The 13,114-nt window shown below is 39.5% G+C and overlaps 2 protein-coding genes across 6 annotated transcripts in view; one reads left to right on the plus strand and one right to left on the minus strand.

Annotated features, from left to right (window-relative positions):
* CERKL (CERK like autophagy regulator) overlaps positions 1 to 13,114 on the plus strand; it is a 291,588-nt gene that overhangs the window by 175,494 nt on the left and 102,980 nt on the right. The window lies entirely within an intron of this gene.
* The window catches only part of ITGA4 (integrin subunit alpha 4), a 158,272-nt gene that overhangs the window by 6,505 nt on the left and 138,653 nt on the right, over positions 1 to 13,114 (minus strand). For 3 of the 4 annotated variants that reach the window (XM_075608909.1, XM_075608910.1, XM_075608908.1), the window contains 4 exons: positions 12,477 to 12,558; positions 11,276 to 11,383; positions 6,996 to 7,115; positions 2,654 to 2,773 (listed from right to left, as the gene is read on the minus strand). In XM_075608909.1, coding sequence (XP_075465024.1) covers positions 2,654 to 2,773; positions 6,996 to 7,115; positions 11,276 to 11,383; positions 12,477 to 12,558 — 430 coding nt within the window. Of the gene's footprint in view, positions 1 to 2,653; positions 2,774 to 4,997; positions 5,290 to 6,995; positions 7,116 to 11,275; positions 11,384 to 12,476; positions 12,559 to 13,114 lie in introns of those variants that run through there. The other variant, XM_075608911.1, reaches the window with a different exon arrangement.

Below are 13,114 nucleotides of genomic sequence, written 5' to 3' on the forward strand. Positions count from 1 at the left end.
CATGGGACTCACTTTACAACGGTTTCACTATCCAACACTACTTCCAGAACAGAAGAATTGTCTGACTGTAAGGTATAATTCTAAGGAGGAAATTGCAAGAGTGTGTATTTGATGAATAGTTACAGTTTTGGTGAACACAAAATTAAGACTTCTTTTTCACCAATCTGATGTCAGACAATGTATACTGTACATACTAGAGATGGGTACTGGCTAAAATATTCTGTGTTCTAGTTCTGCCAAAAGTCTTTTCGTAATGGATTATTTGGAATTTGTGAATTTGAACAGTAAAAAAAATCATAAAATGATGTACGGTACTCTGTAGCTGTTTTGCTTCCTATGCAAGTACAGTACTGTAATACTCAAGTTTGGGAGGCTTTGATATTGCACAACAAAACATGGATGGGCCATAATGTGTCTTCAAGTGCTGGAAGGTGTATTATTGAATAGCACAGCCTAGTAAATATGGGCCATAATTTGATGATAATGTGTGTTTGTAAACTGATCATTTTACACACACAGTTGGGGTGGGATGCTTTCAGGTTATAACAACGTTTTGTGTGTGTGATTTTGTTTAAAACACCGACTCATGTATTATTCTGAAAGGAATATGAACTTTAATAAATAAAATGATGGACCATTTAAGTGCAGTAAAAAGGCTGTAAATGTTTGAAGCTGTTTTACATCGTAAAGCATGAGGAATGACATTGAGACATGGTGCCAGAGACAGAGATACAATTACAGCACTTTGGCCCAGATACACAAACCTACGGTAAATCTGGGCTCCTAACGGTCCGTTATCAAAATTAATAATGGAAGACAGTCCCCCTGAGCTTAACGGCGATCCACAAAGCTTATTATATGCAAAGACAACAGCCGATAGGGCCCACATTAGAATATGGCTAATGCTGCGGTAGCCAGCTAACGCCGAGATAAAACTCTCTGGCGCTAGCAGCCAATAGAGCTGGCGCGCATTGGCAATATATACCTGGCATCTGCCTTCAATAAAAATATATTAACCCCTTAGAAGCCATACTGGCCATGAATGTGTTCATCATGGGTTAACAACGTCCTTGCTACCTTTCTACCCATTGTATAACATAACAGTACAACCACTATCACATACAAGGCTTTAACCTCCCCCTTAATCCCCCCCGGGTGGCCTAAGCTCCCTCTCCGAGGCACCAACCCCCAGAACCCACCCCTTAAACAAACCTAACTGTAACAGGGACTTAACTCTGTTTTAAATTAACCTTCTATAGAAGCCTATAGTGGTTTGAGGGATCCAGCAGGGAGCTGGTGAACTGCAGCTAGACAATTGACCAGTTTCCACCTACAGTAGTTAATCAGAAAAGTGTGAAAGCCTACTGCTGTGAGCTGAGAGGGAGACTCTTGAGCACACTGGAGGACTGTGTGCTGACAGCAAGACACAAGGATCCAGACCATGACCCAGAGACTGACATGAAGGGCCACATGCTTTGAGGTACCTCTTTAGACTTTGGGGTGATAGGTTGGTAAGATGCTTTTCCCCCGAACTGGGGAAGTGAGTTAGCCCTTACACAGGGATATAGTACTCCTCCCACAGGAGAAAGGATTGGTGCACCGCCAAAGAAACAAAGCAAAGGCTGGAAAGTGTGACTTGAAGACTTTATTGTAGCATATCCGTGGAGCTCTGGCGGATCCTCTAATGGGTTTCACGGCGTGAAACGCGTTAGAGGATCCACCAGAGCTCCACGGATATGCTACAATAAAGTCTTCAAGTCACACTTTCCAGCCTTTGCTTTGTTTCTTTGGCGGTGCACCGATCCTTTCTCTTGTGGGAGGAGTACTATAGCTACGAGTGACGTCTTCGGTAGCACGCCGGGTTGCTGAGACAGCTGACACAGTCAATGCCGGCTCCTGACCACCCACTGAGACTGAGGAGTCGTCGTCAGATAGTGGTGTAGAGAGCCGGACGGATGAATCAAGACTCCAGAGAGTTGGCTGTATCCTCTTATTAACCGTGAGTTGTCCTTTCAACATCATTAGAGCTTATATAACAGCCAGTTGTGTAGGATTACCTGTTTACTCACGGTTATTTATATTGAGGACAGCCCATACTCTTTCCTTGTCTTCTGTATATATCACATGTCATACCATCACCCAGCAACCCTAGCTATCTCTGAGCGCCGGATTGGCGAACTGTTATGGTTTACCTTGCTACAACTTACACAGGGATAGGCTGTTTATTTGTTTATTTTTGTATGCTCTGCATTGTTTAAAGTGACAGGCTGAATAAAGCCATGGTTTAATTTCCCCCAAAACTGTCTCCCTGTGTGTACCTCTGCACATGTCTCTTACACTAACCCTCCTCTACAGTACTTGCCAAAGGTGGCTAATGACCAATATAAACACAAAATATAGTTACACCAAAAATATCAAATAACTGAAGTTAGTGTCTCGTTAAGGATCTAACGGACCTCTGTTGATTTGGTCTTTAGATTTTAAGCTATTAGTACAGACATTTCCTTCTTAAAGTTCTGACCATTGCTTATGCTCTTAAACTGCATCACTTCCTTGTATTTTAAATAGTATAAAGTGTTATCTCTATATAAACGTCACAGAAAACCAATGCTGGCCACAACATGTTTACATCAGAAATGACCCTTCTACTTACCATTTCTAGAAGTGGATGGCTTATTTCAAGCTTCACTTCAACAATTGCCTCATTTTCACTTTCCATGTCACCAAATGTGCATATAATTTGTAAGCAAGAATGATCTTCTTTCATGCAGTACTGGGGTGGGAAACAGAAATAAAAATGTACTGGTAAATGGGTCCTCTCTTTAGTATGATGTTATGGGAGATATTCATTAAATTACATTAACTGCTTTGTTGATTGCTATTCAAGTGAAGGATTAACGAGTTAACAATAACTAGCAATGTTTGTTGTATTTTACCTTTATGTCACATTTGGTAACTTTGGGCCAGGGCCCAACAGGATTATTTATAGTTCATAATACCCGTCATTTGATCAACAGAAAGATGCTAGATACAGATGTGGCCAGACGTACTGTTTTCAGTGCCGCGGACGTACTTGATAATCCTCCCCATTCAGAAGTATGAACCCTCACTGAGTTTATCCTCCCAAACTGCTTCCTGTTTTCTGGGCTGCGATCGAGCGCGAATGCATTGCGTTCTGGCCTCCGCAAACTTTTGCGGCCATGAAAACAGTAAGGGGCGGATTCGATAAGCCTTCATAAAAAAAAAAATCGCTGGGCCATTTAATTCGCCAGTTTTTGGAGCGTTGCGATCACGGTATTCAGAAAGCCTCGATTACCTGTGATAGCAACATTCATAAAAGGGCGAGTAGCCGGCGACGTGATGATCGCCTCTCTGAAAAAGCCAAATCCAGCGATTTGTTTTAGCTGCAGAAAGAGCTGCACAGAGAGAGCCGCCTCTCCCTGCGCAAATCTCGCCAGAGATCGATGTGTTTTAATATTAAACACGGTCACGTGACGGTGGGATTTAAATGCATAGGAGATACCGGCACCCATAATGGGGCCTGTATCTTAGGAAGCAGGGGTTCCCCGGACCTGAAATCAATGCGGTTCTGCTCTGGAGACCCCCTGCTCATCTACACTAGTATTAAAATTGATATTAAAACAGCTGCTACCCAAAATAAACATTAAAAACAACACAACACTAATACCCACCTCCTCTACCCCTACACGATTGATACCAGTAGTTGCGGGTGTCCGGGGTCCTCAGGTGGTCCCCATGAGTGTCCATGTGTCCTCGGGTGGTCACCGCGGGTGTCGGGGTCCTTGGGTGGTCCCTACAGGTGTCTGGGGGCCCTCGGATGGTCCCTGCGGGTGTCTGGGGGCCCTCAGGTGGTCCCTGCGGATGTCTAGGTGCCCTCGGGTGGTCCCCGCGGGTGTCCGGTGGTCCTCAGGTGGTCCCTGCAGGTGGACCCCAGGGCGTCCTCAGGAGGTGTCCGGGGGTCCTCAGGTGGTCCCCACCAGGGATCCTCGGGTGGTCCCTGCGGTGTCTGGGGGCCCTCGGTGGTCCCCACGGTTGTCAGGGGGCCCTCGTGTGGTCCCCGCTGGCCTTCGGTACCAATCCTGTGGCAAAAAAAGTGGAATACATTGAAATAAATACACCCCCCCAACACATACAGTACAGTAATGGGCAAAATTACTATTATCCACATATGGATAATAGTGCATTTGCCCATTAAAAAATCAAACATTAGCCAGCCAGCATAAATTAAGTAAATAAAACGTTCAACTTACCCCTGCCATCATGAAGGGTGAGCATACTGCAGGTCCTCGTCAGCATACTGCAGGTCCATGTCCTCTGATGCCAGCAAGAGTACCTGACAAAATACAATCTAATGGCCCCTAACCCCTTAATCAGCTTAGCGATTAATAACCGCTATAGTAATTAAGGGGTTAACCCCCATTCCCCGCTACCCACCCATGAGGCCTAACCACCCACCCCAGACCCACTATACCCACCCTGTACCTATTGATTGACACAGTGGTATATCATAACCATATAATATGGCATGATAAGCCACTATAGCAGTCCATGGTCAACCTAATACAAATAATTAAGGCCAAAAATACACAATAATCAAAGAAATACACAAGCACCTAAACACCCCAACATTTAAAGAACTAAATAGCCTAATAGTACACATCACAAATAATTATCACCAAAATAACAAAATTATTACAATTATGTTATTCCAAAACAATATAATTAAATAAACACCTATTCAAGCAAAATATTAAACAAATAAAACCACTAGCCAAACAATCAATTAAATAAATAAAAGCACTAGCCAACAAAACAAATAATTAATTTAAACAACTAGCCAACAGAACAATTAATTAATTACAAACGCTAACCAATCCTAAAATGTATTAAAAACAAGCCATCCAAATTCCAACCAATAAAAGCAAATATAAAAAATTACAATCAATTAAAAACGAGGGGCACAGATTAATACATTATCAGTCAATGGGCAATCACAAACATAAAAATAAATAAATACAATGAAAAAACCTGAAAAGAAGACATTTACATTACATACATTCAATATTTTTCTTACCTTTAGAAGTCTTCACCTTCCGAATCCCATTGTACCTGCAAACTCTCGTACCGCGACGTCATCACCCACAATCCAACGCCATCCACCTTGAAGACCAGCATCAGGTAAAAAAAAACTTCTTTCTTTTATCTTCTATCAACGTTCTTTCTTCATCTGTCATTATTTTCTTCTTTTCTTTAATCTTCTTTCTTCATCTGTCAATCCAAAGCCCCATGGTAAATCCACAACAAGATGTTCTCTCGTCAGCTTCTTTAGGTAAAATGAGACGTACAGGCCTTTTATATGGCCTGTGACGTCACATTTTATGGTCAGATGGTACAGCTCCAATCCGATTGGATGCTGAATCATGTGCCCGTCTCTTTTTTTTTTTTTTTAAGGATGTGACGTCATCTCCAAGGGAGGTACGTCACATCTTTAAAACCACATGGCTATATCACATGGTATTACAGCCAATGGGATTGAAGACAAATTGGTTGCTGTACCATGTGATAGGTCACATTAGTTCAAAAGGATATGACGTCACCTTAAAGGACAACCCGAGAACCCCCGGACACCTGTGGGGACCACCTGAGGACCCCGGACACCCACGGGGACCAACCGAGGGCCCCCAGACCCCCGTGGCCTCTGGTATCAATCATGTGGGGGTAGAGGAGGTGGATATTAGTGTTGTTGTGTTTTTAATGTTTATTGTGGGTAGCGGGGGTGAGTGAAGGAGGTATTTGGCCCTTGGTGGGTGGGTAGCGGGAGGGGTTAACCCCTTCATTGCCTTAACGGTTAGCCGCTAAGATAATGAAGTTGCCTATAAATGCATTTTTATTGCATGGGATTCATGCCGGGGGTCGCCAGTACTGATATTAATGGGTATCAGCTCCGGAGACTCCCGGCATCAATCCGATGCAGAAAAAAAGCATTTTTTTTTTCTTCAAAGTCCTGTCTCGCCGCCTCTCAGCAGCTTCTCACCAGCCTCACGCCAACTTTTCCTTGCGTGAGGATTTGGGGAGAAACACGCCATTCTAGAGCTGCGATTCGCCTCGATAAGCTAATCACGGCTACTAGAATTGCACGAGCATGCCGATAAGTGGGGATTTTTTTATGCCAGCTGAAAAATTTGTCGATTCATGCCTTTATCTCCCACTTACCAAGGCTTACTGAATAGCAGTAGGCATTTTGGCCAATAAGGGGCTGATCGAGACTTATAGACTAGGCCCCCAAGGATACATGTGTATATGTTCTGACCCAATTCCTGATCTAGCGTTGAAGAATTACTTAAAAATTTGTTTTATTAAACTGGTTGCAAATGTACATCTGTCAGTAATATTCAAGCCAAATATAGGCTGCCTGTATCTCTTAACCCAGGTAAGTGCCAAGAGTTTAGGGGCATATTTTGTTAGCATTGCTATCCCATACTTGCTTATTAAATATGGATAGTCACTTGAATGGGGCTGTAAGATGTCTTATGGAGTAGCACTTTATAGTAAATAAGGCCCTTAAGTGCAGCAGTTCAGATAGCTGTTAACAATGTTTCAAATATGCTATAAGACAATTCTATGCCATAAGATCCCTTCCAGCCCACTCAAGTGTATGGGCCTTACAGTGTCTTCTGGTGCCATTGATCTTATGGCATAGCATCACTTGGTAAATGTGACCCTTAGTGGTTGACCATAATGTATTTCTGTTTTAGATACTTCCAAGTAATCATTTATATAATTTCATGTTTGGCCAATGTAAGGTATTAAAAGCAGCACATAATAAAATATTACATAAATATATTTAGTACAAGTTACTGCTGTATATTAAACTTTATGGAATACTGCATATTTTTTTTTATATTTCCAATTTGTTTCATAATTTAAGATATACTTGACCCTTTGCAACTAGAAAATATGGCATCAATACTTACCAATAGCCTTTTATCAGACTTCGAAAAGAAGGCAAACAGATCACCAACTTTTGATCGTGGATTCTTTGGTATTTCGCATTCCTTGGTATAGTTCTTAAAAAAACATTCTCCAATGGTAGTCTGCAAGGAATCACAACAATATATATATTTTTTTTTTCCAGGTCTATCTGCCCATTTTGCATCACATACACTGCTCTCTAATCTTTGCAGCACTTCAACTAGCAAAAATTGGTAATTCTATATACAGTATAATACTGTTGCAGCCGTTCGATACGTTTTCAGCCAAATTCCCCATTGACGACAATGTGGGTTTTTCGGATGAAAACAGCCCGCACAGACGTTTGGGAGTATATAGAATTACTCCCTAAATGTATTAAGGAGAAAAAATGTCTCAGCAACACTACTTTATTCTGTTTACTGCCAGAGGGATAGAAACACACTGCTTCTTTTGCATTTCTTAGGGCGCCTACAGTATGAATGGGAGAGTGTTTGGCAATCAAGTGGGGTTTTTTGTATCCTTCACCCCAATCTGTTCTTATCAGAGAGCCAATAAAGTAAGAGGAAGTGAAAACTGTGATATCCTGTCTGTGTAAACTCATGTTATACACACAGTGACATCAAAGAAAAGGGGGTAGCCAGAGGATATAAAACGCTGCCCCTAAGTTTTACAGAAGCTCACAAAGTTTACAAGGTAGCTCTAGAAAATGATTTTAAAATACTTATAGGTTCTCTATGCTGATGTACTTTTGTTTGGTGAAGTTAAAAATGTTTTTTGGACAACCTGTTTAACATTTGAAGTGTGGTAAATTAACTAATCGCTTTGTATTTAAAATTGAACTTCGTGAAGATAATGTAGTGGATGACCTCCACTGAAAAATATCCATGTTTTCATTATTTTTGTATATAAAGTTTTTGTGGATTTGTTGACTTCCCCTCCCTTATAAAGGTCATTATAAACATTATTTGAGTTTGGCCACTGAGATAATTTTAACCACTAATAGATAAAGATTAAAATCTATAATGTAACTTTTTGTTATAAGGCCGTTTGTTGAGCCTTTAATAAATGTGGCCCCCATAGCTATTGCTTTTCCTTTTACAAAAAAATGTAAGTCCCCCCGCCCCCCCCCCCCCATATTATTTAAATAAATAAATAAAGTCTATTGGGAAAATGCCCCTTTAAACATTGGTATACAACATAAACACATATATATATATCAACATCTCTTATCCCGAATGTATGAAGGTATTTTGTTCCACTTGTTTCAGTGAAAAAAAGGAGTTGTGTGCATATATTTAACAATAGTATAGTGATAAAGTGAACACAGGCGCAAACAAATAAAAAGAAAACACTTATAATATGTGACTTGATATATACTTAAATAAGTGAATAGATAATAATAGTTGTACAATACAGTTTCACCCCCTGCTCAAAACCCGCTGGAAGGTGTAGTCTTCACTCTTCCCCCACAGTAACAGCAGTGAACACAAAATCCAGGGGGAGCATGGGGAAGAAACACAAATAAATTTAAGTGCAGCAGAATAGCAATGTGGAAAAAATGTTTCCAAATGACTTGGCTCTTATAGAATGACTACTTACAGGATGTAAGAGTCAAAACAGCAGGGTTGACTCACACAGTCAGTGGTTAAAAAGTGGTAAAGTTGTCATCTGAGTGGATCAGGTTCTCAGGAGGATATGGCCCAATAACAAGAGAAAGAAACTGGCATAGCGCAGATCCACCAAGGTATAAAAAGTTTATCACAATAAAAGTAATGTACTCACAATATAACAATAAAAAACGGGCATGTCACACTGCAATAGTGTAAATGAGAATATCTGCAGCCAGCTGGCTCACCGTCCCGCAACTCTTCCCACTCGTCTGTCTCTGCCTCTGGTCAGCTGTAACACTGCTCAGCCCGGCGTCTGACGTCAGATCCGGGTCCGTCGCTGGGTGAGGGCTGGACCTTCTGGGACTCCTCTTCCGATAGCTCCACTCAGGTAAGACTCCCACTCTACGCGTTTCGCCACGTGTTAGCGTCGGCTTCGGCAGGAGTGTGGAATCTCATGGTCATAGTTCTAACTTAAATAGCTTGGTTGCCTGATTGTTAATAGGGAACACACTGTTCCTTAAAGCGCTACTGGGGTGAAAAGTAATAAAGGAATGCTGTGTCTCACTGCAATGCATGGGAGTACAGGCATTTGGAGGTATGGACAGATATAGATGGATAATGAGGATATACACATGTATACAAATATATAAAATGAAAATATTAAAATATTAAAAGAAATACCTATTAGAGGGAAACATGCTCAATGACACAGTTCATAATGAACACATGGATGCATAAATATGATGGGAATGTGATCAAATATGTCATCACAGATATCTTATATGGAAACAAACTAAATGGACACACTCACTGGATACTTAATTCCTAGTTGTTAATACATACAACAAACTTGCAGAAAGTTATACAAATTAAATATAAAATCCTATAGCTAGATGGTGATAGTACAACAGGGTATGTGAGTGAATATACGACACATGCTAACTGAACCTAATTAATACAGAAAAAGTATATAATAAAACCTATATGGCACAGAATATATGGACACTTGCAAAAGAAGGAGAAGTTGGATGAGCAAGAGAATTGACTAAAGGGGAGACAAAGCCAAAGTTAGGAACAAATTTATTTAAAAAATGGCATAATATCCAACTCCATATTAAGCCCCCTTTGAGTAAGACTCCCTAGACGGTGAATCCAGAAAGATTCCCTCCTAAGTAGCTCATTCTCTCTGTCTCCTGACGAAGCCGACGTTAACACGTGAAGAAACGCGTAGAGCGGGAGTCTTACCTGAGTGGAGCTATCATCCTCATTTACACTATTGCAGTGTGACATGCCCTTTTTTTAATTGTTATATTGTGAGTACATTACTTTTATTGTGATAAACTTTTTATACCTTGGTTGATCTGCGCTATGCCAGTTTCTTTCTCTTGTTATTGGGCCATATCCTCCTGAGAACCTGATCCACCCAGATGACAACTTTACCACTTTTTACCACTGACTGTGTGAGTCAACCCTGCTGTTTTTACTCTTACATCCTGTAAGTAGTCATTCTATAAGAGCCAAGTCATTTGGAAACATTTTTTCCACATTGCTATTCTGCTGCACTTAAATTTATTTGTGTTTCTTCCCCATGCTCCCCCTGGATTTTGTGTTCACTGCTATATTTAACAATAGGACAATAGGTGTTTACATGAATACATTTTATAATGGAGTGTATCAAATTCTGTGTTTTAGACATAACAAATAATGTATAATAAAATGTCACTGTGTATCAATGTACACTTTTGACGAACTGGACATTTAGCCCCTGCAGCAATAAAGGATAATGGAGTTGAGTTGTGATCTTTCATCTGAACAGTTTGTATGTTTGCTGATGTAAACTTTTCTCTAGACATCTATCACCCTAATTCTTTTTGGGTAGGGTTACTGTAAAAATGGAATCGTAAAATTCTTGTAGTGATCCATTTATAGGACCAATATACACTGTGAATACACTGAAAGTTCCTTCAATGGACCAACAAGAGAGCTCTTAATAATTATGTGTACAAAGCCTTAAACACCACACAGGTCTTATGCATACAGCAGTAGGACAGCAGAACATACGGTAAGCATATAAACCTAAGGAGATATGTAGTTCTGGATCTTGGGAGTCACCATGTGATGAATGGTGAAGGGATTAGCATGTTAACAGAACTAATCAAGTGTCAATAGTGTCAAGGAAGGTGTGAAAAAGTATGAAGATTATGCTTTCTCCAAAATGGGTGACATATAATTCCCACTGTGCTGCTACAGGACATACAGTATGCAGAAGAAATCTTTTTAGAGATTTAAAAAAAAAAAAAAGCTATTTCCTTTTATGTTGATGTATTTTCCTTGGGAGTTTAATCATATACTCTGTATCCTGATGCTTGTAAAGAACTACACGCATGGTAGCAGCTATATAAATAAGATGACACACAAATAGAGATCAACATTCACCTTTGTGAATGTTTATTTTTGAGTTGGAACTATTTTGTGTACGATTTACTGTCTATTATTACTATGTAATATAATATTGGATTTGTGTGTAATGAAGTGATATTTTTGTCTGGTTTGAGCATAGTTTGCTATAAATACAATCAAACACAACCTACTTCTGTTCTATGTTCAGAAATGATCAGTGTACAATATTGTTCAGCAGATCCAATAAACACAGGGAAATGCCTACAAAATACCTTGACGTCCAAAACATTGAAGAGCTTGATGTCGTTTGGAGCAAAAGTATTAGGCACCATTATCTCAAGCTCTGCTGCCGGAGCCAGACTTGGTCCAATATTGATGACCTTGAGGAAAATTGTAGAACATTAGTATGTTCATTTATCTTCTAAAACATGGGTGCTCTACTCCAGTCCTCAAGCCCCCCAACAGCTCAGGTTTTTAGGATATCCCAGCTTCAGCACAGGTAGCTCAATCAGAGGCTCAGTCTGGGGGGAGAGGTGGGGGGGGTTTGAGGACTGGTTGAGCACCCCTGCCCTAAAACACAAAGGTTATTTCAGATGTTGTGATTACCATTTGAAATGTCAAAAGACTTTTCTTCATATTGTTTCATCATTACAAAATAAAGACACTATTTGTTAGAGTCAAGACAATCATTAAAATCTTCCTTAAAACAATAAGAATGCAGGCAGATATTGTGGATAAGAAATTAAAAATTATTGTATAGAAAATGAACAGGTTCGGTAAAATATGACAGCAAAGAAGAATATTTTATCTTAAGTGGTATCACATATTGAACCTTTGAGAGTAACAGTCATTGCACTGAATGTGGTGGTAATATTTTTTAAATATAGCTGAGAAATGTAATCCATACATGTACTGTATTTTGGCCAATTTATAATAATCTCTCTGATGCCAAATGCGTACTCCTTATGCAAACCCCACCACATTTATAAAGGAAACATATTCCACTGAAAGCTATTTTAATTATGAAGTACACTTTTTGTTTTTAAATTTATAATAGAAAATAATTTGATGAACCCAACACCCAGTATCAAGGGTCCAGTCACCAAAACACTGTGCGCCTTATTCTCTATAGTCTGATGTGGCCATTTGGTCTGTTCTCGCCATTTTTGCGACAAATGGAAGAAACAGCACCATTAGACTATATAGAATTACCCCCAATAACCTTTATAAATTGTCAGCAGCCATTCAAATGACCCCTTAACATCAGAAGATCCACCATAATGTTTTAGAGTCTTTTTTTTTTTACTTATGGCAACAAGTTTAAGTTAGTTAAGGAACCTGCTTATGTGAGTTAGAAGTGTTCCGGCACACTCCTTATTACAGCATGTTAATTTCTATGGGAGTAATAATGCACCCTAACCCTTTGAGTAGCAGTTGAACAATGTGTAAAATAAATAAATCAACAACTCTTACATTGAAAGTGAAGTCTATTTTTTCCATTCTACACAAGCCATCTTCAGTAGGCCCAAATATAAATGAAGTTGGTGAAACAGTTCTGGAAAAAAAAGTGTTGTTAACCATGTTTTATTTATTTATGGTATGCAATAAACAATGGAGGTTTATTTTTAAGCTCATATGAAGGGAGTAGATGATCATCAAACCAAAATGTCCTCTTGTAAAACTTTGTGCTTTATTTATTAATATAAGCATTTATATCTATACACAAACACACACATCTATCTATATAAGTGTTTAAAACCAGAGACATAACATAAAACACAGACAAAGCTCAGTGCACATCCAGAAAAACTTATATTACGGCCAATTTGGCCAAAATGTTAAACTAAAAGACCATTTTATTTATTAGTTATTTATACATGTATATTTAGGCACTGTACCGTATATAAGTTTTTCTGGATGTGCACTGAGCTTTGTCTGTGTTTTATGTTATGTCTCTGGTTTTAAATATATATTGCCATGCTCAGTAGCACTCCTCTGTGAAACTTATATGCTTATATATATGTTGTGGGTATTTTGGGGGGTTCAATTTGAGCTTGTAGGTGTTCTGTATATCTATATAAGTGTGTGTATGTGTGTGTGTTTTTAGCTTA

This window comes from Ascaphus truei, chromosome 7 (assembly GCF_040206685.1).
Source record: "Ascaphus truei isolate aAscTru1 chromosome 7, aAscTru1.hap1, whole genome shotgun sequence".
Lineage (NCBI taxonomy): Eukaryota > Metazoa > Chordata > Amphibia > Anura > Ascaphidae > Ascaphus > Ascaphus truei.